The sequence below is a fragment of the Poecile atricapillus genome, chromosome 1, assembly GCF_030490865.1.
Source record: "Poecile atricapillus isolate bPoeAtr1 chromosome 1, bPoeAtr1.hap1, whole genome shotgun sequence".
Lineage (NCBI taxonomy): Eukaryota > Metazoa > Chordata > Aves > Passeriformes > Paridae > Poecile > Poecile atricapillus.
This window is the reverse complement of record NC_081249.1, coordinates 124,722,031-124,748,593: the sequence shown is the minus strand read 5'-3', so window position 1 is coordinate 124,748,593 and position 26,563 is coordinate 124,722,031. Positions and strand designations below refer to the sequence as shown.

Below are 26,563 nucleotides of genomic sequence, written 5' to 3'. Positions count from 1 at the left end.
CTTTGTGGGTCATGAAGTGTGTTTACCGTGCAGCAGTTCTTTGAAGCACATGTATTTTGTAGTTACATAGAAACTCGGTGTAATCTCCTATCAGCAGCTATCTTAATTGTCATGCTGATTAGATAGCTGCTGGTGTATATTAGCCAGGAGAGGTGTGACAATACTGATCACACTTATTTGGGCTGAAGTATTGTTTGGTATCTAGATCTTTGCTTTCAAATAATTTTTGATGCGTTTATTATCCAAGTGTAACATTTTGGATTTCTTTCTGTTTAATTGTGTTTGTTTCAGCTTGGAGAACAACAGTCTCTGGAAGAAGCCATTAGAATAGCCTCCAGAATACAACAGGGGGAAACACCAGGGATTGATGATTAACTTCCAAAACTGCTACCAGAACAATAGAGTGAAAGGTATTTTATTTTCAACCAACAAAGGTCCATGCCAGCAACAGCCCATAAAAACTTTGAAGTCCCCCACTCAGTGATACTGTGTACACATTTTATGCAAGAGTGAAGAACATTTTCTAAGTTTTGTGTACATAACCCTTGGAACAGACTGACATCATCTACTTCCAACCGTTGCATTCAGGAATATGGAATTAGGATTATATAGTAAACTTCCTTGTTATCCTTTCATCAGATTTCAGACTGGTCTACAAGCAAGTAAAAACAGAAGTATTGGAATTAATTTTTAATGTCATGTACAAATAATGAAGGCATTACTGAAGATTTCAGCTGTTTAAATAACCATTTCAGGAACATTACAAGTGATAAAGGCAACAAAGCCTTTTTAAATTGCATTCCATTAATGGAAAAGTCTTGGATTTTGAGCCTACTACTGTAAATCTTCGTATTTTGATTTGTTTCATACAGATTTGAATACTCTTTAGATTATCTACCCCATCTCATTCATTGTAAATACAGACTGTTAATGCTGGAAGTGCTAATTATATTATCTTTAAATTGGATTATGTACAAAGAACTGGTTGTTCAATATTAAAGAAAGTAAATCTAATGATTTTGTTTCTTTACATATTTTACTTAAGATGTTACTCTCAAATTATTATGCAATAAAATATAGCAAGATTGTATTGTTTAGATAGGATGATATTGTTGTGTGATGTATTGTTTTACTTCTTACTGAGACTGAAGTTCAAATTATTTATTTACGGCCTTGTATAAATTTTTCCAAAGTTTATTTATCATAAACTTAATTTTTTGACATTAATTTTGATCGTAATCCACTATAGTGTATTAAGTAAATACTGGTAATAGTTTTTTCAGACATTCTAAAACACTACAAGAGTGATTTTCACTAAAAGGTGAAGTTACCCATTTTCAAGAGAACTGTTTTCAAATGGTGCACTTGCAGCAAAAGTACAAGTACTAATAGTCTATTTTCAACAGTTCTGAGTGCCTGCTGCTACCATTCAGTACCTAGGATGTGCTGATAATCAGTGCTTTTGAAAATCAGGACACAAGTTACTAGAAAAAAGGGATTGATGATGATGTAAGTACAATGCTCCTCTCCAACTATCATTCTGTAAAGGAAAAAAATCCACTGTAGATATGTCTAACACAGCAAAATGTAACTTTCATTTTTTTTTTATATGAAGAAGTGTTTTTACTCTTGTCTTGTTAGCAGGCTGGTTAAGCAAGTTAAAATTTTTGGCTTCCTGTAAGATTCAGTGCTTATTTTAGATTAGTGTCAAGAGCACTTCTGAAACTGAAGCCTCACCTTTTGCCTTCTCAAGGGAAGGACTGAACATCCTCTGGACAAAATCTTTATTAAGGAATCTGAAGTACTGTGAGGTGCACGTCCTATATGAAAAAATAAAGTCCATAACTAAGTACCTGGAGGTATTTGACCTCAGAAAGGCCAAGTTTGAATAGAATGGGCCAATTTATTGTGAATTACAGTGTGGGTTGCAGCCTTTTATGTTTTCTACACAGAAAGCCAGCTGTAAAGTGCAGTGAGAGAATACAGTACTGTGGGATAGATGGGGACAAAGCAAAGGCTATTCTCTGCCTAAATTACAAGGGAAAACTTGGAAACATTTAGGTTGTTGGTAACTTTTGTATAGGATTGAGGTTGCTTGCTCACTTAGGTGCCAGTTTTCCTGAAATGTTGTAAATCTTGATATCCCATGGAGATAAATGTACTATGCAAGGAGGATTAATTGCCTGTCAACTAGATCAGTTTCTTAGTACTTATCACCTTTTAGATATTAAAGTTGTATCATTTGACATGAATGTTCAAAGTATTTTTTTTTCCCCTTAAATTTCATTGCTAATAGTTTCTAGAAACGGTGGCTGGAACGGTGGCTTTGACTTAGCAAAGAAACAACTTCAGTTCTTACTTCTCATTTCCCAGGACATTTCCTGACCACTGTACAAATGTAAGTATTCTTTGTCTTTCATACAAGTTGGTTTGCTGCAAAGTGTTCATTCACAACCAGCTCAGTCAAGAAAACTGTATTTTACAAACTATTTCTGTGACTGTTATCTTACCAGTTACTCTTGCAAAACTCCCAAGTCAAAGGTCATGCTTCCATGTTTTGCTAGCTAACTCTACAAAGGAAAACTTACTGAACAAAAAAGGTAGAGTGATTTAGACTGCTTAAAGAAAAGCTGAGGTGATTGTGTGCCTTAGCTGCTAGGCCTGCCTTCATAAGACTCATCTTCTGTGTGGAGAGACCTTGGTGATTTTTCCCTCCCACTTCCATTCAGCCAGGACTGGAAGGAGCTGTTTTGGTAGTTTATGCTGCACGTTGGCCTTGGAAGATCCTGTAGTGGAGTTTTGACAGGACAAGATCGGGTTAGATAGATAGAAAAACTGGCAAAAAGGATTTCAAGAGGAGGTAAAAAAGAATATGACAGGACTCAGTGTTTGGCAGTAGAAATCTCTATACTTTACCCACAGATTCTACCCCTCTTTTGAAAATTGTCTCAAAGGGAATGCTTTGGCACTCCAGAAGTAACTTCTAAAAGATGAATCCTGTAAAGTAAATCATCTCAGTGTATCACTGCCTCTTACAGACTGACCCCCACATTTCCAGTCACAATTTTTCTCTTGTATTTCAATACCCAGCCTATACCAGTTCTCTCCATAAAAGAGTAAGCCCAAAGTCTTACCAGACCTCACAGTCAACTTTTCCCATTTAAGTGTTTCTCCAGTTTTTCCCTATGGTGGGTTTTGCTTTACTGTAGTTTAGTGCCTCTTCTGATAGTAAAAGAGGTGCTCCAGGCTGATGACCTATTGTGCCAGACACGCTCTGCATAACATTTCACCCTAAAGGGCTAATGGTTTTCATAAGAGTAAATCCTGCTGTAAACAGCCTAGTCCGTGCTGCTGTGATTAACCCCGGCTCAGCTGACCGATACCGCAGATCCTGGGTGCCAGACAGGCACGTGGTGTCTGCTCAGCACAAGGGCTCACAGACCTGCTAAACAGCGGCTGCGATCCTCAGAAACTTTGCTCTAGTTCCTGACCCTCCTCACCCCTCCAATACTGCCGGCATTTGTCTCACTGGCTGCTCTGGTTTCTGTGAGGATTGTGCTGGAGCAGAGAAATCCCTCTGCATCGCTGTGCTGTTCCCAGTGCCCTCAGGGAGCCTTCCCCAGGGACAGGAAGACATTTAATCGGAATTTAGCCACCAAGATGGTGTGGAGTTAGGATATGGTAGAAAATGTTTCTGAATGTGGCAACTCCAGCTCTACAGCTGTTGAGTTTTGTCAGACTCTACACCTCAAGCTGACCAAGATGCACAAGTGCCTCTTAACAAACCTATTCTGTTCACTCTGAGCTTGTAATTGAATGAAAACAAATGTTTTGTCTAATTTTCAAACAGCACAGGTGAAATTTCATTAATGTTTGGGTGGCATGCAAACTGATTTTCTTAAGCAGTAAGGTTTTGAGAGACTGGGAATGACATGTAACTTGTGTCCTGTTCAGTTATTAACAGAGTTGTTCAAAGCTTTAGAAAATGTATTTACCCAGCATGCTTCCTTTTTGTCTTGAAAAAATGGAAATTGCCTTGTCTTTGCAGATGCATAAAATCAAACTCTAGCCCCTTGCTTATAATAAGGTAGTCCTTTTTTATTTGCAAAGTATATATTTGAACACCATTTTCCCAAAATGTCTATACTTTTGAAGTATAGACACCTATGACAACAAAATAAAAATCAAGAGCCATTTTCAGTGTTTTTGTTGGAGGTAGTAAACTGCACTCAAACTGAGGCAGAGAAGGAAGCATTTTTCCTTGTTGTGTTATGTGTATTGTAAAATGTCCCATCAGTTTGGCATTCCTTTGATTCTATTTCTCATTCTGCTGGTGAAGTTCACTTGGCCAGAGGAAAATCTAACAATCTCATTAGGCTATCACCATTAGCACTAAGTGGTTGACACCTTACCCTATCAGGAGCAGGGTGATACCAGACTTTCTAACTGAGGGTTGTATTCAAAGCAGACTTTAATTATCCCAATAAACATACCAGTTTATATCAATTATCCTAATAAACATAGAAGCCTATATCAACACGTGAGCACTTAGTCCTACACAATCTGTGTATTTATCTCTGCTGGAAATGTGACCCCCTTAAATCCCATCCATTTCAGCTTCTGAAACAATAAGAGATTTTCTTTGGGTTATTACTGTTCTGTTTAATTATTTGCAGCATTTTGCTCAAAGGAATGACAAACCATTTACACCTTCAGGACACAAGTAAGTGTGTGGAACTTTTCTTATAAAGAAAAGGTATCTTATGTGGTTGTCAAAATGCCTGGTGTTTTACCCTTTCTTTTGTTTAAATCCATCATCAGCCTTTAGGTTGATTTGCTGCTGCTTTTTACTTATTTTTCAAGAGACTTTTAGACTCTCCATTGTGTTACTGCTTGTTTCTGTAGAATTTGCTGAGAGGTTCCTGAACAGGCGTCTTAGTAAGGCCAGACAAGGGAAAGAGATGGACTTCCCAACATCTGGCAGGTCTGTGGCATAACAGAAACTACCCACATGGATGTAAAAAGCTCCTGGAGATACAGCAATGGTCCAAAGTTACCTTTCCAGTGGGGCTTTTTCCCTGGTGTAGGGCTAATTCAGATTTGAATATAGTTGTAATGACTGAAAAATCAGAAAGTGCAGGAATGGTTTGTGGGACAGATGGGATTAGCTGCTTTTTGTTTTTAAACAGATACATTCAAGACAGTAAGAGATTTTTTAAAATTATTTTTATCTGCACACCTAAAAATGTTTGTAAAATGTCTTACCTTAAATGATACACATAAGAGATGATTAAAATAATAGTAGTAGATTCAAAAAAGGCACAGTACCTTTTATGGTTTTGCATGTTCCCTGAAGGAGAAAAAGGAAACAGGTTAGTGACAGAGGTAAATTAGTAGTGTAGTGACTACTTGGTTTCTCTGCATTAGACATTGTGAGGTTTTTAACTGCTGATCTTTCTATTTTAACTGCAAAATCTTTCTATTTTGATTATTTTAACTTGGCCTCAACAGAGGAATGGGACACTCTAATTGTACCTGTAGGGAGTCACTAAAAACTGTCCTGAGTGTGTGTTCTCATAGTCATAGAGAATTACTGAATTGTATGTGCTTGGCACAACCTGTACTTTTTACATGTACTTTGTACGTTTTAATTTCTGAGTACCTTCAGATCTTCCCTGAAATTCCTAGATTTTGGATCCAGAAGCTGTTCTTTATTTTGTGGAAATTGTAGTGCTGCCAAATTAAATTACCCTTTCTATACCTTGTTCTCTTGCTGTTATTTAGAGTTTCTGGGTGAATAAATTCCTGAGAAATGTCCCCTCTGCCTGCAGACTGTAGCCTAAAAAGATAACAAGGACTGGCAGCATCAGCTATTGGTGTGTCTTTGGCTATACAAAGTCCATTTTTGATGGGAAACTCACTTAACTCTGGACCTTGTAATTGAAGAGAAAGAGGTTGCCAGCTAACAGCAGCTGTTAGCAGCACAACCCCAGATAAAATAATCTTTAAACTGCTCACCTTTAGGCTGTCAGTGGCGCAGACACAACATCTCCCAGTTGGCACACTCCCACTGGGACCTCTTGTCCCTGTATATGCCAAGTTTTGTGTGAAGACTGGAATGCCATCGCTGGCACTGGTGATAAGCACACTGCTCCCTGGGTACCTGCTGAAAACCAAGATAAAAGCTGGGAAAACAGCAAAGATCTCTCTGCTCTCAGCTCTCCACCAACAGCCTTGGCACAGGTGGCTGTAGTGTTTCTGTTTTTCATAAAAGCAACTTGACTTTCTTCCTCTTCTGCTTTTTCACTCCATTTACGCCTCTCATGATAAGGTGAACTCTCATAATAAGGTGAATTATGCTGGCTGATATAGAATGGGTTTCAGCCAGATTTTGGCAGAACTCTTCCGATTTGATGGAAGTGGTTTTGTAGGATTCCAGATGAATGTGCAAGTGCAGGAATCCTGACAAGATGGCAGTGCCACTTCTCTGGCAGCTCTGACAGCCAGACAAATTGGCTATTGTTCTATTTCTTCCCCATTCATCATTATTTGACTTCCCCTGCTACCCACAAAAGTTGGAAACAATGGTTTCCTTGAGCTTGAAAACTCTTAGTTAAAAGCAGCTGCTTGCCTGTGAGTGTGTACTGCTCCAGATAAGTATTTCCCTTAGCAAAATCTTCAGTGAACCTTAAAAACAAGCGTTACAGAAAGGGAAATAAGCCAATTTTGCAAATATATATCCTGAAAACTGTTAAACCGCTCAAATTTGTAGGAGTATCAGTCAGGCACTGCCTAGACATCAGTTTGTGTGCTGTTACATCTACTGGAAGAATAGGGCTTGAGTCTGCAAGATCTGTAGCGGTTCAAAGGTGCAATTTAATCAGCTTCAGAGAATTTGGGATGGTTTGGCTCTGAGAGTGTGGCACAGTGGAAGCATGCAGAGCTCCTCCTCACTCAGCTTCTTCCTCTTGTGGTGGTGTCCATTGCTCAAGTGCTCTCTGGGAGGGAATTGGCTCTGTGGGGCTCTTTAGCCAGGCTGCTCCAAGGGCTCCTCATGCTATTTACAGGTGTCACAGGGGACAGGGGAGCAGAGTTCCTCACTCAGTCTGGGCAAAAGTCATCTCTTCAACACAACTGCTCATGGTCCTGTCAGACTACAGCAAAAGAACAACGCGTGTAAGTTCAGAGCAGCACGTGGGTAGAGCCTGTGAACTCCTACATAGCAGCTGTGCATTTTGTTAGCTACACATTTATTCAGTACTTCCCTTTCTTAATTGCTTTCAGATTGGAAATAAACTTGCTTTTGAAATTATTGTGTTACAGTTGTTTCCTTATTTCTCTGTTCTTATTTTCCTTGCCTCTCCTATCTGTCTTCAGAAATATTTTCTTCTCTCTCCAAGCTCTTAATTGTTCCACTTTGATTTTGTCCCACTAAACTGTTCCATTGATTAGTAATTCATTGGTTAAATTCAATTACAACAGGGCTTCTGAACTTGAGTTTGTCACTTGCTGTCACCAAATACCTGTGTCTGTAGACTCCAGAAAGCATGAGTTATTAGATTGAGTTTGGGAAGGAAACTGCAAGCTGTGACATTACAGGAGGAGGGATTTATTGAAACCTTACTGTGTCTTTAAACTTTTTCAAAGAAAAGGAAACTTTATGTATGACTGAAGCAAGCCACTGATAGTGGCTGGGAAGTTTTGAGTCACTTTATAAGAACTGCTTTGCACCTTCCTCTGTGGGCTCTGAATGGAGAAAGAGGTGGTGGAGATTCTATTTTAAATAGCCTTCTCTTACATCATCTGGTCTAAAACTTGATTGCTTCCATTAGTACTTGCTATACTGGGCATCTCATTTTTAAAAATGAATATTTTTAATGGGATGTTATTGTGGTTCTAAATTATTGCACAGCAAATGCGTTTATAGTTGGCTTGATGTTGTTCTGTCCCATTTTCATAGGTTATGTTGGCTACTTTCAGTTTTCTGAAACCTGTTTTCAGTTTTCTCCAAAATGCAAATCTCAAAGCTTGTGTACCTGTGGCTCATCACTGCTTGTCCTAAAACCAGGACAGCTCTCTGCAAAGAAATGTGTATTTTCAGACAGAAGAGGTTAAGAAATGAGGAATTACCAGAAGTGGAATAGGAGACACAGACATCCCGGTGGGTCCGAGGTTCTGTTCTCGTAGGAGTGTGCCGTGGGCAGCACATGAGGATTTGTCTGCCTGGAGAGGGGCTGTGCTGCAGCGTCCGAGCATCCCAGCGCTCAGCTCTGAGAGGTGAATCCTGGCACCGCCTGCATGTCCAGGGAATGCTCTGTGTGCCCGGAGAGCCCGGGGGAGCAGAGGAGCCCAGCAGGCACACACAGCCGGCTTGCTTTGGGCTCTCTGGGGCTCCGGTGCCTGGAAAAAAACCCTATTTCATCATGTGCTTTGTTACCCCAGGGGTTCGTTTTAAGGTGATTTGCTTCAGAAGAGAGGGGCAGGTTTATTTGTTGGGTGTAACCAGACAGAAGGCGAAGCCAAGAGGCAAAGTGGTGGCACCTATCGGGAGACACGGCTGATACCCAGCATCCACCATCCCTGGCCTTTGCTGTGCTGGGACCGAGTCCGTTTGGAAGCGCCTGACACGAGTGGAGAGCACGGGCTGCGCTGCGGCTCCTGCGCGCCTCTGCCCTTTAAACCACGTGCATCAACTTATGGCGAATAATCCGTCTGGTAGTGCTTAAAGAAAGGAAAACGGAGTCTTTAACTGGCACAGAAGGTGCTGCTATTATTATTAATTATTATTATTATGTGTATTATTATGATGATGGACATTTTTGCGCGCTCAGTTCTAGCGACTCAACGGGGGCAAGAGCACGCTGCAGGGGAGGGAGCGGCAGCCGCGCGGGGCGGCGCGGTGTCCGCAGGGAGTCCCGGAGCTCCCCGGGCGGTGTTTCCGGAGCTGCCGGGGCTGGGCAGGGCGCTGTCCCCGCGGTGTTCCCGGCGCCTCCCGAACGTGACTCCAGCCGCTCCCCGCTGCCCGGGCGGGGCCGCCCCGGGGCTAAAATGGCGGCGGGCGCGCGCCTCACGGCCGGACACGTCCGCGCGGCCGCATCAGGGCGGGGCCCCGGTCCGGCCCCACCCCGCGGCTCGCGCCAAGGCGGCCCGTGACGCGGCGGCGCGCGGCCCCGCCCCCGCGCGCCGTGTTTTCAAACCCGGTGGGCGGGCGCGATTGGCCGGCGTGCGCTGCACGTGACCAACGGTCGCGGGAAAGCCGCGGAGTCCGAACGGCGCGCGGCGGAGCCGTTCCCGGGCAGCGCGAGCGGAACCGGCGGCGCACGCGGGCGGAGCGCGGGCAGCGCAGCGGGAGCGGCACGGGCGGAGCGGCCGCCATGAGCTTCCTCAGCCTGCAGCGGGCGGCGCCGCCGCGGCGCGTCTCGGCCCGGCGGGCGGCGGCCCCGATCCGGCAGAAGCTGCTGTTCCTGAGCGGCCACAGCGACTGCGAGGAGGAGGAGGAAGAGGAGGAGGAGGAAGGCTGCGGCAACAGCAGCGCCAACAGCACCGGTGAGGACTCGGCGTTCCAGGAGGCGGACTCGCCGCTCTCGGCCGCGCGCACCCCGGCGCGGAGCGACCCGCCCCTGCTGGAGGAGGAGGAGGAGGAGATGGAGCCGGCGGCGGCGCCGCTGCCGGACGAGGGGGACTCGTGGGAGGAGGAGGGCTTCGGCTCCTCGCCCGTCAAGTCGCCCGGAGCCTATTTCCTGCTCGACTCGCCCTCGCCGCTGGCCCCGCACAAGGGCCGGCGCTGCTGCGAGCGCTCCCCGCCGCACCCGGCGGCCGGCGGGTACCGGGGGGCGCGGGGCGAGGAGCCCGGCTCGCCGCTGCCCGACTACCCGGGCACGCCTCCGCACAAGACCCTGCGCAAGCTGCGCCTGTTCGACACGCCGCACACGCCCAAGGTGAGCCCGGGGCGGGGTCGGGCCCGGCCGGTCCGTTATGTAACGGCGGGGGCGCCGCTCGGGACCGCGCCGGGGGCTCCGGCCGGGGCGGGGCGGGGCCGGGCGGCGCCGCCGCCTCCCGACCGGACAAGGGGCGAAGCGCTTACTTACGTAGTAGTCGTGTATAAACAAAAAAAACTTTGCGAGTCGGGCGGTGTTTTGTGGTGTGTTTGAAAAGTGCGAGCGTAGAGTGTTAAAGCTCCTGAAGTGCGTGCTTGAGCGTGGAGTGGGCGTTGGTAGGGGTGTATCCAAAAAGTTAAAGCTCGACGCGGGGTGTGATCCTGCGTGTCTCTCGATGAGCTGGCACGTCCCAGGAGTAATTTCTTCACAGGAATGGTGATGAGACATCGGAATGGAGTGTCAATGCCGCGGTGTGGGTGACACGGCGGTGCTGGGGCATGGGCTGGGCTCGATGATCTCAGAGGGTTTCTCCAGCCGGATGGATTCTGGGATCCTGTCGTGCTGGAGTTGCTGCTGCCGTGGTGCAGCATCTGTGCTCCTGCATCAAACGTGAAAGGCTGTTTGAGCAACCGATGCTGTTAAACTGACGGAGTCCAAAGTTTAGAGGGAGAGAGGGATAGCTCTTAACTCTGTCAATAGCAGACTTTTGGAAGGCATTTCAACTTTTGAACTCGACGCTGTGTAAAATCCTGTATAGTGAATTTAAATCTAGTGATAATTGGCTTCCTTTCTTCATTACTTTTCATATAGCCCTTTAGAAGTAATCCTGGGATAATCCCCGGGGATAATCTCCCAGGGGTCTATAGACGGAAAACAACTGACTTAAGGTGCGAGGAAAGCATCCTTCTTAATTGGTTTTCTACAGCTTCCATCTCCAGTGAGGTTTCACTGGTAAAAATCAGTGGTACACGTTTGTAAAAGGTAAAATTGGTGATGATTTTGCACCTTGTCAGGAACAGACACTTTGGGATGCAAAGGTTTTGTGGAATGTGATACTAAAAAACAATTTCTTAACAGCAGTTCTGTGGGATTCTTAAATTAGATTCTACATGGATTATCTGGAAGAATCTGTTGGTTCAGATATCCAGTGAAAGTACAGAAATGTGTCCTGAGAAGCAAAGATCTTAATTTCATATGTGTATTATATATAATACATCATACATATACATAATAATACATATTATATATGTATTATAAATATGTGTACACATATTTATATGTGTAATTTCATATTATATGGTATTCAGTGTTTTTCTGGATCTTATAACTAAGTATCAGAAACAAGGGCACACACTCTGTATTCCAGACTCCAACATTAATCTAGTGTGGATTTGAGGATTACAATCGAGATTCCCATGTACTGAGTGTTGTTCCCTATGATGATTTGGGCTTTAGTCCTGTCAAATTTTTATTTTTAGGATATTTAGGATAAGGTGGCGCTCCTGTTTGTGATCCAGTCATCAGCATCCTCACCAGGATGAAGGAGACTCAGGTGCAAACTTTGCAGTGTAACTGGGAGAGGTTTTATCATGTGCCTGGAAAATGTCTGGTCTAGCAAATTATCGCCTAGATCAGTTTGGGATGTTTAACTGACAATGCAGCCATGCTGTCAATTCTTGAACCATTGTTTGTAGGCTCAGGAAAATGCACCAGTGCATCAAATGTTAATATTATTATTAATATTACTATTACCATTAATGTTAATATTAAATGTTTCTAAATTGCCAATTTATTAAGACTGTCACCTAAATTTGTAGAAACCAAAGATTATTTTGTGTCTGATCTTCCACATCATGCATGTGAAAATCATGATAACGGTACAGGCTTGTCCTTCAGTTTCATCTGTGTTCATTTAATGGACAAAGTTTTGTACAAGAAGCTTAGATAATTAAATGATTAAAGACAGAAAAAGATTACTCTCATTATCCTATATTTTAAAAATAATTTTAATACTCGTTTGCTTGAACTGTTTATGTGTAGAGTAAAAAGCATAATAGTTTCTTAGAAATTCTTTTTGATGGAAATGCAGGTATTTAAACAACCAATAATTTAATTAAATTAATTAATTAAAATAAATTCATTTAACTTTAATTAGACAATGCTGTAATGATGGCTTCGGGTGTGACCTGACTGTTTAATGTCTAAGGCAATATCAAGACTATAAATGGCTATAAATGTTTTTGTTTTGTTTTTTGTTTTGTTTTTTTTTTTTAAATACAGAGTTTGCTTTCTAAAGCACAAGGTTTAGGCTCGAGCTCAGTCAAACTTCGGGGGGGCTCACTGTTTATGAATGTTGGGAAGTCGGAGAAGCAAGAAGAAGATTTTAGACAAACACCTCATGTGAACATCAATCCCTTCACTCCAGATTCCATGTTCCTTCACAACTCTGAAGGCAAATGTCGTAGGAGGAAGAGGATACACTGGAATGAGTGAGTGACTTGTAGCCTCCTTTGTTAAACTTGTATTTAGAACTACTTTTGGCTGCAAAAATTTTGCTACAAATTGCTTCTAAGAAAGTATTTTTGCTTGCAGATTGTTAGCAATGTGTAATGCAGCTCTTAAAGTATGTGCTTCAAGACACATGATATCATGAAATAATCATTTAGCACTAGATCTTTTGATTACTTTACAGAGAGGATAGACTAGGCTGTGTCCTGGTCTTTTTTCTGTCATGGAATGGGCCATGCACAGGGGCCTTTCTTGAGGAGAAAAAAAAAACATTAAATAGAAGTGTGAAACATAAAGAAAGAAACTACAAAGATCTTAGCATGGCAGTTTTATGGGTTTGTGTTTACAGATTTCTAGTGTTCAGTGAGTTCACTAAAAGTAGATTGAATGGGAGAATTAGATCTCAGAAAAATCCAGCAGATTCTGGGCTTCAGTTTTAAGTTTACTTAGACCATGTTATTTCTGGTGTGAATTTCAGCTCTTGTGGAGAGGACATGGAACCAAGCGATGGAGAGCCTGAAGAGGAAACCATGAGACCTGCTAAGGTGCTTAATCTTTGGACCTTGATACTAATTTTAGCAGTTTGTGTATTTGCAGATCTAAATATTTTCCTTGGTAATCTTTGCAGAGGATAACAATAACAGAAAGTAACATGAAGTCACGGTATGCAACCGAATTCCATGAACTGGAGAAGATTGGGTCTGGTGAATTTGGCTCCGTGTTTAAGTGTGTGAAGAGGCTGGATGGCTGCATCTATGCAATAAAAAGATCCAAGAAACCCTTGGCTGGCTCAGTGGATGAGTGAGTACTTCCTGCTCTTAAAGCTTAAAAATCTTCTCTTGGTGTCTCTTCTCCACATGGCTCTTTGTGTTGTTATCTAAAGAAGGCATTTAAGAGGAAAGGGTAAAACAAACATGAATTAAATTTAAAACAGATACAATTTGGAAGGGACTTTTTTTTCTTCCCCACCCACCCCCCAGGTACTGTGCAGTACTGGGGAGAAAAGGCTGGTTGGCCTCTCTCCTGCCAGATGTTTGTCCCAGTATTCTGTGTGGAAACAGATTTTCCTCAAAGTGAGAATAATTTTGCTTCCTAGCAAAGGTGATTCTTTGAGATATAAAAGGAAGGCACTCTTTCCAACTGAGTCCTCATCCTTGTCAGCTTGAGTGACATGCAGATGAGTTAGGTCAGTTTGGGGGTTTTTTTTTGGTATTTGTAAATGACCTTGTGGTTCAGGACTTTCCCCCACTCTTCAGTAGTGTGGAGAGTAGTTGTTCAAATAGTTTGTAAGTATATAACACAGTAGTGTGTTCAGATATTTATAATAAAGACCCCCACAAGTCTGAGTTGCTCAAAATTGCATATCAGACATACAATTTAGGGAATGCTGAGTTCAGTCAAACCCTTGGCTTATGAGCACTTGTATTTTTTCCCTAAAACTTCAGTCATTCATCTCAAAGTTTGCTATTGCTACTGGTTGGCAAATACATAATGGAAGTGTGGCACCCACACCAACCTCCGATTTTGATGTTCCATATGTTAAATATTTTAATACAATGTAAAATATTTTAGCTGTTTGGATACAAGTACAAATCCATCTTAGGGTGCCATGGAATTGAATAGGACGATTTTTAATTAGAAATACTTACCGTAATAAGAAATTGTACTACTTTGACCATACAATACTCACATGTGCTGTTGTTTTTGTGACTAACAGGCAGAATGCTTTAAGAGAGGTCTATGCACATGCAGTTCTGGGACAGCATTCTCATGTAGTGAGGTACTACTCTGCATGGGCAGAAGATGATCACATGCTTATACAGAATGAATATTGCAATGGTAAGTAAAGAAAACATACAGGTATCTACAAGCTCTTAACACTGGTTAGGAATTGATTAACCCACTCATAGCTCATGCTGTCATTCTTTCAAGTGACTGATACTCCTTTCTGGAAAAGGCATATCAGGTGGATGAAGGAAAAACTGTACAAAGTTGTAGACTAAGTCATGCATGTTCAAGCATTCTGGAAGTACCGTGAGGCATTTGTGAGCAGCAGAACTGTTCTTTCTTCTGTACAGTAGTACAAGCTGGAATAGAGAAAATTGCTCCAGTTTCCATTAAAAAGGGAGATTAAACATATTTCTGAAACATTTTACTATTGCTGATACCCTGACAGAGATTTGGAAGAGAGAGAGCGCCCTTTCTCTTGTGTTGATATCCTGTTAGTTTGCATGGCAGCTACAGGAGAAGAGAATTTTATTATATTGGTATATGTGTAAAGAGAGGATACAGCACTGTATTTTACACTTACTGTATATTGCCAGCAAGTTCTTTGTGGTATATTCACTTAATTTTGGGAGCTAGTTGCTGTTACTTTGTCAGCTGCAAAAAAATGGTTTTTTTTTGTTTTTTTTTTAATGTTGTTTCAGGTGGCAGTTTAGCAGATGCCATAAGTGAAAATTACAGGAATATGCGTTACTTTACTGAGCCAGAACTGAAGGACCTGCTGCTTCAAGTGGCTCGAGGTTTAAAGTACATTCATTCAATGTCCCTGGTACACATGGATATCAAACCTAGTAAGTTTGTAATTACTTTACTCTCTATTGACAACTTGCTCAGTTCATTGAATCTGCTGTAGAAAATGAACAGTTAGCCACACCTTACTAACTGTAAATTCTTCCCTGAAGTTCTGAATAGGAGCACAAAGATGTCAGTTATAAAATTGGCCAGCAGACCTAAACTGTTGAGTTTATCTTCGGTTCTTTTTGTGTAATTGACTCTACTTGCATAACACTTGGCTGCCTTCCCAGCAGAGGGGCCACAGCGAGTCAGTTATAGCTTCTCACTCTTTGAACAGGGTATATATACAAATAAAACTTCTGCGAGGCTAAAGCAAACTGTAGTGAAACTAGGTCAAGTAGAAATTGTACAGAAACGTTTCTTTTAATAATTGTGCTCTTTTTCAGGTAACATTTTCATATCTAGAACATCAGTCCCGACTGTAACTCTAGAGGAAGGTGATGATGATGACTGGTCATCGGATAGAGTCATATTTAAAATAGGTGAGAAACAGCATACTTGTGTGCAAAAAACTTGCATTATCTCATTGTCTTTTGAACAGTAACTTAGTTTTCTCCTTGCAGGTGACCTGGGCCATGTAACTCGAGTCTCTAGTCCTCAAGTGGAAGAGGGTGACAGCCGTTTCCTTGCAAATGAAGTCCTACAAGAGGTAAGTGTTCTGTTTGTGGGAAACAGTGATCTTAGGCCTGCGTGCTGTTTCCTTGAGGAAAAAAAATGTGAATTTATTTTTTTTCTTTTCAAGAACTACACTCACTTGCCAAAAGCGGATATTTTTGCTCTCGCTCTGACTGTTGTCTGTGCTGCTGGGGCCGAACCACTTCCAACCAATGGGGACCAATGGCATGAAATTCGGCAAGGAAAACTGCCCAGACTACCACAAGTGCTTTCTCAAGAATTACTAGAGTTACTAAAAGTAAGAACTCCTGTACTAGTAGCTCACTGATAAATGTAACTTACTGTCTTGCTGGCCTTAACAAGGATGCCTTGTTTTCTTTGTTTCCCAAGGTTATGATTAATCCTGATCCTGAGAAGAGGCCTTCGGCTGTGGCACTCGTGAAGCATTCAGTGCTTCTCTCTGCCGCAAAAAAGAGCGCGGAGCAGCTCCGGATAGAGCTCAATGCTGAAAAATTCAAGAACTCACTCTTGCAGAAGTAAGTTAGTAGGTCCTTAGGGTCCTTCAACAGGACTTAATTTCTAACAGGTACTAACCTGAGAGTGATGATAAAGCAGGAGTGTCCTTGTTTGTGGGTGAGATCCTCAAATCTGTATTCATGTGTGTACCTGAGTGTACAAAGTGGGTCATGGAACTTTAAAAGGAACTTTCTCCACAGAAAGAACTGCTTGAACACTCTAAGGGAATCTCAACAGCACTATTAGTATTCAAGGCATACAAAACATTATGGTTTTAAACAAATGTTTCTGGACAGTGCACACTTTTGTGACAGGTGCATGTAGCCTAGCTTACATCTGTATGATTTGAGTCTTTGTTTTCCTAGGTCATTTGTACATTGAAATATTGGAAAATGACTTAAATGACCTGTTTTGAACTTAAATGAAATGGGACATCAGGAACGTTATTGGGGAGTGTAATTTGACCTGTACACAGCACTGTTACTGGGTCACTAGAGAATCATTTGTATCTGGAGGTCATCTTGTCCTACCCCTTGCTCTAACACTCACTCTGAATTAGAGCTTGGAAGAAGAGATTCCCTTTAGGAAAGTCTGATTTCTGCTTAAGTTTCAGGGAAAGAGTTAGTAAATTAACAAGCAGCTGTCTGACTCTTACACTACAGTTACCTTTGCATGTGCTATGCATAATAGGCAGGCCTTTATGAGGGAATATAGAAAGAACACTGATTACTTTTTGAGGGTGTGTCTTGAATGAAGATGTTAATTTCATGTTCAGGTTCACACCATTGTTACCTGCTTATCTTGCCATTGCTAGTCTGACCACAGCCAGATGTTCTAGATTAGCTGGTTATCTTTTTAATATTATGAATTAAATTGAAAGAATAATCAGACAAGTTGTGCAGGGTGCTAAAGGGCAGATTTGCTGAGGTAAGTTGCTTGCTTGTATGAAGACAACATGTTTTTGCACCACTTGAAAGAAAAAACTGGCAAAGCTAGCGTTTTTGAAGACTTCTTCAGGCCTGGCAACAAGGATGCATCCTTGTAAATCCAAGAATGATATAAAGACAACACTTAGCCACAGTAATTTTTAATGTTGTGTGGTGTAGTGCTCCATAAAATACTTAAGGTAGTTTGGGGGGAGTTTTTTTTTTGGTTTTTTTTGTTTGCTTGTTTTTTTCTTTAATTTCTGCATTTAAAATACCACTTTTGAGTGTAAGCCATCTTCAGTGAAAAGAATTCTTTTAAGGCAACTCAGCTTTTCTACTGTGTTGTCCTCTTTAGAGGAAAGAAGAATTCAAGATTTCTAGGCAAGAACTCAAGACTTCTAGGGAAGAGAGTAAGGATATTGTAAAACTTAATTTCCTGGTAATGGTGTGTGGTGGTTGGGCAAGCACACGTGTGTATTTGTGACTGATGCTCACAAGGAAGAGGACTGAAAATTGGCTGCTTCTCTTTCAGTGAGCTGGCACAGTGATAATGTGGGGGTGATTAGATGGGGCACGGGTGTTACTGAGTAATATTTTGGCTTACAAGAATGGGAATTGCTTATTGAACTAAAAGATGTAGCTTAAAATTGAATACACCTATACCAATATGCAGCAAGCTTGTAAAATTTGATTTTGCTTGGCAGCCAGATGCGAAGTGAGATTACAAATATTGGCTCTTACAGCAGAGAAAGTTTTTAATGGATAGTTCGAGATAGTGGAAGGAGGAGAGTCTGAGGGAAGGCTGAGGCTTGGCTATATGTCAGTATTTGAAGAAAGGAGAAAAGCAGTGTATGGGGGAAACCTTTATAAAAATAGTTGTGCTCTTTAGTAGGACTATTTTATAGTTTTTTCCTGGGTTTGATTAACTTTGTCCTCAGCCTGGGTATTGGTAATTCTCTGAAACAGAACAGTTGGCAGAACATTGCATGGGGCAATGGCCTGAGCTGCCTTCAGTGACTCTGCCTTGCAGGCTCCTGCTTTTGTTAGGCAAAAAACGGAGGCGGTGATTGGCTTTAGATGTGGGTATGCAAAAGGGAAAGGATGCTTCCTGAGTTTTCTGTTGCCAGTGTACCCACACCTGTGTTCGTCTGTCTGAGTCTCCCACAGAAGATCAGGTGTTCCTGAACGCACTTCCTTTGGGCAAGCCTCAGCAATGAACTCTGACTTAACACATGCCTTGTGCTAGGAAGTAAAAGCACCTTACTCTGTCCTGGTAATTGAAGTCTTGAGCTGCTTGTAACAGGCTGGATTTCAGAATCTGAGTTACGTTTTTAATTTCCTTCCCTTGCTTTTCAAAAGAGAGAACATTTAGACAAGTAATGAGCATCCCACCTTGGCCGTCTGGTTGGAAACAGGTGGATGCGAATCATAACGCTCTCAGTGTGACCTAAAATTGACCTAGAGTTTGAACCGTGACCCACTGTAGCTGGTTTGCTGTCTCTTGCTGTGATAAGGCTGTACCTTGTGGGTGCTGCTGGGTGTGACAGCGTCCCTGTGTTGCAGAGAGCTGAAGAAGGCGCAGCTGGCGAAGGCCGCGGCCGAGGAGCGAGCGCTGTTCACTGATAGAATGACCACAAGATCCACGACGCAGAACCGACCGTCCCGGCTCATAGGGAAGAAAATGAACCGCTCCCTGAGCCTCACCATATACTAACCATGGAGTCCAGAGGAACCATGGAGTCCAGAGACGGCCACGGAAGCCTTCAATTCCTGGTTTCCTGTTGTGGGATCGGTACCACCAGTTCTGTAGCTATTGGTTCTGGGTTTTTACTTGTACTCTGTGGCTGGTTTTATATTAAGCGTTTGAGTTAATGGACTCGGTTACTCTCCTGTCTGTAGAGGGTCCTGGATGTTATTCCATAAGCCTTTCGGTTACACTGTTAGATGTTACGTTATCCCAGGGTTAACCACTCTAGTGGTGTGCTGCTTTGTAGTGTTACAGCGTTGTAATATAAAGCAATATCCCTAATCTTTTAAGAAGGAGGGAGGGGGCCTTACTTTGATAGTTAATTTTTTTTTTTTGGAGCCGAGGGGGAATTAATTTTGAAAGACAGGCTTTTAGGCCACCTACAGTCAATGTACCTGATGTCAGGTAGACTTTTGTTGTGAATTTTATTTGTGTATTCAACTGGGAGCACTTTGTAGGCATTGCATAAACCACAGCTTAGGAACCTGTGGAATTAAGTGCCATGTGGAACTGCTGCTATTTTTAGTTCAGTGTCCTTGCTGTAAACTGTAGCATTAAAACAATCATTATTGTGTTAATAGGCTTCTTGTTAAAGCAATTAAGTGAAACAAATGTAAGCTGCATTTTAGTGAAGGCAGCATTTTTCTCTCAAAGCTAGTGCATTGTGAAAAAATGCACCAATTTAATATTTGGACTCTGTATTAGTGTAGTGCAATTGTTAATGTCTTTGCTATTGATGTTTTGTTCTTCTTTCTAATAAGGTTCTCTGACTGTTCATATTTTCTTCAGTTGCCCATCCTTGAGGCTATTGTATGTTTGCATTTTTTATGTTGGAATATTTGTAAATAGTTGTTTAGTGTGTTCAGGTTGTTTTTCATTGTTTATGTACATAAGTTTGATCAAGCTTATAGTGTACTATACAGAAACTGCAGTCTGGGATGCCAACAGACACAGCTTAACTATTTAGTTTGAAGTTTCAAAATGTGGAACAGAATGCGGCCATGGAACCGGTGCTGTTATTGAACCTAGGCTGACAGAAGAACTGTTCTGATTATTGGCTTGTCTATTCATTCATTTTACTTAAAACAATGTTTCCCTTTTGTGCTCTATTTGTTCTTACTAGTGTTGAATTTGAATATTAAAGTTAAAAGTTCTGTTTGTTTAATATCGTGTAAATCTTATTTAACTTTGTAGTTATGGAAATAATATGCTATGGCAAGTCCTGATGAGATCTGCTTCCCACTCATGCCTAATGCTTGTGATTCCCTCTCATGAGAGTGGATGAGATACGACATTTGCTGATAGTTAGGGGAGAGAAGGATCTTAGTCCATGTGGTAGTGTCCATAGCAGTCTGTCTCTGCAGTCTCAGGAATGATATTACATTGGGAAAGATGAAATCCCTGGAAGAAGTGGAACTGATGGGGGAGGAAGAGAAACTACATAAAGAAATAGCTGGGTCTGAGGTAAGGGAAAAAAACGCAGGAACTGCTGAGAATGGGAAGAGAGCTGCTGATTCAGAAGTCGGGAAGAAAATGGGAGGAGTTAGGAGTAACTCAGGAACACAATAATGGAATGTTCTGTGGCATGGAGGCACATGTAAAGAAGAGAGACACAGTAAATAAAGGCTTAATAGATCAGTCTATTGTGGAAGTTTTTACCTTGTATTAGAGCCACAGGTGACTCAGAGAAGCTGTGTCTGAATTCTATGGACTTGTAAAATTCTGCTTTGCAATTAGCAGAAAATAAGAGTTCTCAGTTCTAGTCATAGGACAGTGAAATTCAGAGTATTGGTTTAAGGTATATGAATACTGATATTTTACTGATAACTGAATATGCATTTATTAGTAAAAATTGATACACTGGAATATCTTTGGGTTTTTACTTTATAAGATAGTTCTGTCTTGTTTGTGAGAGAATTTAAAATACATGGTTTTGTTGCAGTGGCTTAATGTTCATCTACATTAAGCGAGACCTTTGGGACCTTTGTACTTCTAAACAGAAATACCAGTTGGTGGGTGATGAGTGAACTTAAGCCTTTCTATCTCTACAGTGTAAGAAAATCTGTTCTATTACAGAAGATCTGACCTATTACAGTTCTGTGCTCCTCATCACCCATTTTCAGAGGTCTGTACCAGCAGTAGAGGCAAAGCTGTGCTGGGGGCTTGGAGATCTGTACTCCTGGCTGGGTAAAGAACTGCCTGGAATGCTGGGCCCAGAGAGGTGGTGGATGGAGCTGTATCCTGCTGGAGGCAGTCACCAGCGGTGTTCCTCAGGGATTGGTGTGGGGTCCAGCCCTGTTTAATGTCTCTGTCAATGATCTGGGTGAGAGGGCCGAAGGCTCCCTCAGTTTCCAAGGCACAGCAAGTTGTGCAGGATTCATGATCTGCTGGAGGGCAGGAAGGCTCTGCAGAGGGATCTGGACAGGCTGGATCGATTGGCCTGAGGACGCAGCTGCAGGAGGTTCAACAAGGCCAAGTGCCACATCCTGCCCCTGGCTCACAACAGCCCCAGGCAGTGCTACAGGCTGGGGGAGGAGTGGCTGGAAAATGCCCCAGTGGAAAAGGACCTGGGACACAGGCTGAACATGAGCCAAGTGGCCAAGGTGGCCAGTGGCATCCTGGCCTGGAGCAGCAATAGTGAGTCTGGCAGGAGCAGGGCAGGGATCGTCCCCTGTGCTGGGCACTGGTGAGGCCACACCTGGAGTGCTGTGCCCAGCTCTGGGCCCCTCACTGCAAAACAGACATTGAGGGGCTGGAGAGAGCCCAGAGAAGGGAACAGAGCTGGAGAAGGGTCTGGAGCACAAGTCCTGTGAGGAGCAGCTGAGGGAGCTGGGGGTGTTCAGCCTGGAGAAAAGGAGGCTCAGGCAGGTCCTTATTATCACTCTCTACAACTGCCTGAAGAGAGATTATAGCCAGGTGGGGGTCAGCTTCTTTTCCCAAGTTACAAGAGACAGGACAAGAGGAAACAGCCTCAAGTTGTGCCAGGTTTAGATGGGATATTACAAACCATTTCTTCACTGAAACATTTGTCGAGTATTGGAACAGGCTGCCCAGGAAAGCGGTGGTGTCACCATCCCTGGGGTTATTTAAAAGCTGTGTGGATGTGGCACTTAGGGACATGGTTGGGAGGTGTACTTGGCAGTGCTGGGTTAACTGTTGGACTCACTAATCTTAAGGGCATTTTCCAACCTAAAGAATTCTGTGGGTCTATTCTAGTGCTGGTCACAGGTTTTGTGTGCCATTGAAGGGATGCCCTGCTTAAACTGGAGTTACTTTAGACATTTTAACTTTTCCCTGTGTGGCAAGGACAGTATTTAAAAAGGCATTTCAGGGTTCTAAAGTAGTGTGTGGGAGCAGTAAGAATCATGAAATTTTATCTCAAGTTTTCATGAGTCTTTCTGATGCAGATGGTGAAGCAGTGAATCCTGGCTGCAACAATGGCTAGTGGGAAGGAGCAGAGAATTTGGGAAGTGTGTGTTAATGCTTCCCATGAATGTTCCCAGCATCCAGTGATTCATGATTCAGATGTATACTGAATAAGAAGTGGTATCTATTTTTACTGACATTGAAAAGGGGTTTCTTTTTTTAATTGGAACAATCTTGGAGTAATTTGGTAGCTTACAAATTATTGCAAAAACAAGACTTGGGCCAAACCTGTCTGTAGTTGAGCAAGTTGCCTTTGCAGGTGGAAGAAGCAGCTTCTCACCTCTCACAAAAATGTTGAGCTGGATATTAGTTGAGTTGCAACCAAGCATGGTGTAACAGGATGTCTTGGTTTGAAAGACAGGTGTCTGCTAAGGAAGGCAGTAGCCTCCCTTCAAATGGAAAATGTAAACTTCCGTCCTCCAAATTATTGTAATTTTGAAATTAAGGGGCTCTCAGGCAAAGATATGGGAATAGGGATATTTTTCCTAGGAAAATTAAAATAAAATGCAGTAGTAAAAAGAAACACTGGCAGAGTCAGGATACAACCTGACACCCTGTTGGTCACGGTGTTGGTAACAGTCTCATTAAGTTGTGGCGGCAGTCCTGGGGTGACAGATGTGGTTTGATTGAAGCAATGATCCTGTAGAAGGGTGTAGTTTTCCTCTGAAGGTCCAGTGGTGATGTAGATGGGTCCTGTCTTCCTCTGGGAATCCAGTGGGAAAAGGCTGACTGTGGTGTTCCAGGTTTCAGATTATATCCAGGCAGGAATGCTTGGCTCCTCCCCTGGGTGGAGCATCTCCCAGTGGGATGATGTAATTTTATCAGTCCTGCAGTGAGACTCAATGGCCCATTAACAGAAGATATCCCCCTGGAGGGAGGATGGGTGGTGGAGGAGATAAAGAACTCTGCCCCACCTGGTTTTAACAGAAGGTAACAGAATATGTACATTTGGTCACATCTTGCATTGCAACCTAAGACAGGATAAGCTTCAGCACTTGAAGAGGAAAGCTTTAGCAGAATTTAAGAAGCAAGCATTAGATTTGGGTGGCAAACATGCTCTTCAAAATAGTTACGTTTAATATTTAACCCCATTTTTCCTGAATTCATCTAGCTTAAATTTCCAAAGCTTAACTTTTTTGATCAGACTACATGACTTCATGAAGAATTCAAAGTGAATGTAAAAATACTTGAAAGCAGGTATTTCATACCCCCACCTCCTCTAGACATCTGTCTGCTCCTTTATCTTCTCCATCTTCTAATGATGCATTACTGGACAACACTACCTGCTTGGTCTTGCTCAGTCTCTTCCTGCATCTTCTGACTGAAAAGTGGGTGGTGGGATGGACTAAAGCTCCTACAGACTCAGTTTCCTGTAAAGATGCGACACCATCTAACACTGAAAAATTAATTTCAAGTACCACGGACTGATTCACTGTTTGGATAATTCATCTTGCAATTCAAACCTTTCCATTGTCTGTAGAAATACTGATGGGTTTGCAGGCTAAACCATTTAATTGAATTATAAGTACTATACTTAAAAAATATTGAATCACATCTGGTGTTCAAATACTACATGAAATTCTATTTATGCCATTACTGTCAAAACACAATTGGAGGTAACTTTTGTATGTTCTTTTGGTTTGTTTTTGGTAAGGTACCCCCACACAGCAGCTGTCTAGGATTTTTTTATCGTTTTTGTTGGGTTCATTTTTCAGTTTCAAGTATCCTATTGCCCTATTAGCTGGAATGGATCTGAATTAATAAAATGTAGAACCTGAAATCCTACTGTCAAGTTGGCTTATTTCGGAAGTCACAGACTCTTTTACCTTTACTTAGAAATGGAGTTAGGCACTGCTTGTATATTCCAAAGTAGGATTTCAATGTCACAGCTTGCATTACTTAATAACATTGAAAAGTTTCATGAGTTAAAGTATACTTGGGCACCCTGTCCTTGCTGATCTGGGGCAGGGGAGCACCATGTGTTCAACACCCTCCCAAAAGCTGGCCAGCTGGACCTTGCCTGAATGTGTTTTGTAGTCTCCAGCAACACCTGCTGGACAAAATTGTTAACTGTGCACTGAATTTTTGTCTTTGAAGTGTTTTGTGTGCTGGTATGACACTCGACCCTGATTGTTAGGAGGCATTGTCTTGTTCTGCAGCAGTGACTGAGCCTTCTTACCAGCAGGAGCTCAGGTAAGCATCCTTTAATTTATTATTATTTATTATTATTAATTCATCCCCAGTAACCCCTTTGGTTGCGTAGGCTTGGAAAAGGCACCCTCACAGTGTGTCTGTGTACGTGGTTTGGTGTGCAACGTGTGCATATGTTTAATAAACCTCTGTGTGTGCTACCTACAAACATCCCTGCTATAACTGGGCTTTAGGACTCAGGTCTAAACGTGGCCAGAAAAGTCAAATCAGGGCTGTGCCCTCCCTTCCTCCAGTGAAGCCTGGAACCCTCTGAGGGAGCACTGCCGAGCAGACCGGAGGTTCTCAGCTCCAGAAACTCGGCACAGAGAAAGCAGGAGGAAGCTGGGCAGGACAGCACTCAGGAAACAGATCCTGCTTCTGTCTGAGAATTGGAATTGGATGAAGATTCTATGTTCCTGAAGTATAATGGGATTGGGCTAGGGGAAAAGGAGGTGCCTTGAGGAGAGAATATTGCTGTGCTTAATTAAACAGGAAGCAATTTATTATTGTTTAACATGTTGCTTGGAGATCTGAGGTTGTGCACACCTAAAAATCAACTTGAGATTCTGGATAGTCTTGAAAAAGCTGAAGCATTGGTTTCAAAGATCTTTCTTTTGCTAGTCATTTGACTCCCTTACAATACACAGTATGAGCATTTAGCATGACGTCTGGGTTATCATGCTGGTCTAAACTGATTTCTGTTTGACTCAAGATGGAAGCAGACTATGTGGCCTGACTCTGATTAATGATCTTCTGTGTATCCCTCAGTTTGCTGCCAGACAAGTGGGCTAATGGACATAAAACCTGCTGCTGTTGCTGAATTTAGACACAGGAAGATTCTACGTGTTCAGCCTGTACATCTTGATGGAGAAGATTTGTTCATCTGTTCATTTACAAACAGCAGAAGGAACCACTAATGGAAGTATTTTAGGCAAGGTTTTGTAGGATAGGGATGAGGAGGACAGAGAAACACCAGCTATTCCCAGCCTTTAGTAGTCTCACCAACCTTAGGTGATTTTTCTGCTTCTGCAGCTCTTGCCTCTTCACTCTCATCTACTTACATGTTAAGATGTTCAGGGCAGAATCTCCCCATATATTTGATCCACGCCTGAGCACATGGGATTTTAAACTCCTTTTGATCTTGAAGACATTGGGTCAGGGCTGGATTGATGGGCCAAGGCCACTGGACAAGGTTCCACAAGGCCAAGTGATGGGTCCTGCCCTTGGATTGCAACAACCTCGGGCAACATTTACAGGCTGTGGGCAGAGTGGCTGGAAAGCTGCTCAGGGGAGCAGGACTTGGGGGTGCTGGTCAACGGTGGCTGAACATGAGCCAGAGTGCCCAGGGGGCCAAGAAGGCCAAGGGCATCCTGGCTTGTGTCATAAATAGTGTGGCCAGCAGAGCCAGAGCAGGGGTTGTCCCCCTGTACTGGTGAGGCCACACCTCGAGTGCTGTGTCCAGTCCTGTGAGGAGCAGCTGAGGGAGCCGGGGTGGTTAGACTGGAGAAAAAGAGGCTCAGGGGAGACCTTATTGCTCTCTGCAACTGCTTAAAAGGAGGCTGTAGCCAGCTGGAGATCAGTTTCTTCTCCCAGGTAACAGCAACAGGACAAGAGGAAATGGCCTCAAGCTGCTCTAGGAAAGGTTTGGATGGGACATCAGGAAAAATTTCTTCACTGAAAAGGTTGTTAGGCATTGTAACAGGCTGTCCACCGAAGTGGTGGTACCACCATCCCTGGAAGTCAAAAAACGTGGATGTGGCACTGAAGGAAATGGCTTAGTGGTGAACATGGCAGTGCTGGGTTAACAGGGGGGCCCAATGATACTGGAGGTCTTTTCCAACCTTAAAGATTTTATAATTCTGACTATCTTCTACATTAACCCTGCTTAAATGGCTTTTTCCATTGGCTCTTTCTCTTTCCAGTTTCCATTCCAAAAGTTGGTATCAGATGGTTACTGCAGCACACATGGGACTGAATTTCCTGTTCCTCTCTGCAGGTAAAGTGTCTATGGTATTCTGTTCTCTATGGTGAATCCTGTAACTTGGTGAGACGTAAATACCTTATCAGCAGCAAGTATGGAGTAATATTTGTGTTACCAGAGAGGAACTGAAAGGTAACCTGATGTTTTACCCCTACAGTATGTTTGTTTACTGAAGTTTAAATTAAAATTCATGTAT

The 26,563-nt window shown here is 42.7% G+C and overlaps 2 protein-coding genes across 12 annotated transcripts in view; both read left to right on the top strand.

The window, feature by feature from the left end:
* Positions 1–7,310, top strand: part of ZNF143 (zinc finger protein 143) — a 43,412-nt gene extending 36,102 nt beyond the window's left edge. For 8 of the 9 annotated variants that reach the window (XM_058834060.1, XM_058834079.1, XM_058834027.1 and 5 more), the window contains one exon: positions 292–7,310. In XM_058834060.1, coding sequence (XP_058690043.1) covers positions 292–375 — 84 coding nt within the window. In that variant the 3' untranslated portion in view covers positions 376–7,310. The remainder of the gene's footprint in view (positions 1–291) is intronic. The other variant, XR_009277103.1, reaches the window with a different exon arrangement.
* A 1,508-nt stretch (positions 7,311–8,818) lies between these two features.
* WEE1 (WEE1 G2 checkpoint kinase) lies at positions 8,819–19,935 on the top strand. Of its 3 annotated transcripts, none has more exons than XM_058864351.1 (11): positions 8,819–9,938; positions 12,159–12,367; positions 12,865–12,931; positions 13,015–13,187; positions 14,104–14,225; positions 14,816–14,962; positions 15,353–15,448; positions 15,530–15,615; positions 15,709–15,879; positions 15,972–16,117; positions 18,587–19,935. In XM_058864351.1, exons 1-11 carry the CDS (start codon positions 9,375–9,377, stop codon positions 18,735–18,737), a joined length of 1,932 nt encoding a protein of 643 aa, XP_058720334.1. In that variant the 5' UTR covers positions 8,819–9,374; the 3' UTR covers positions 18,738–19,935. The 3 variants fall into 3 exon arrangements, with proteins under 3 accessions (XP_058720334.1, XP_058720350.1, XP_058720342.1); XM_058864367.1 differs by lacking the exon at positions 8,819–9,938 and adding an exon at positions 9,994–10,141; XM_058864359.1 differs by lacking the exon at positions 8,819–9,938 and adding an exon at positions 11,311–11,430.
* Positions 19,936–26,563: the final 6,628 nt, after the last annotated feature.

What these genes read in the sequence shown, in the direction of transcription:
- WEE1 (XM_058864351.1), top strand. Translation starts at nt 9,375, where the DNA reads ATGAGCTTCCTCAGCCTGCAGCGGGCGGCGCCGCCGCGGCGCGTCTCG. An exon ending in AAGAGGATACACTGGAATGA is followed by an intron (nt 12,368 to 12,864) that starts GTGAGTGACTTG and finishes TGTGAATTTCAG; the next exon opens with CTCTTGTGGAGAGGACATGG. An exon ending in TAGAGTCATATTTAAAATAG is followed by an intron (nt 15,449 to 15,529) that starts GTGAGAAACAGC and finishes TTCTCCTTGCAG; the next exon opens with GTGACCTGGGCCATGTAACT.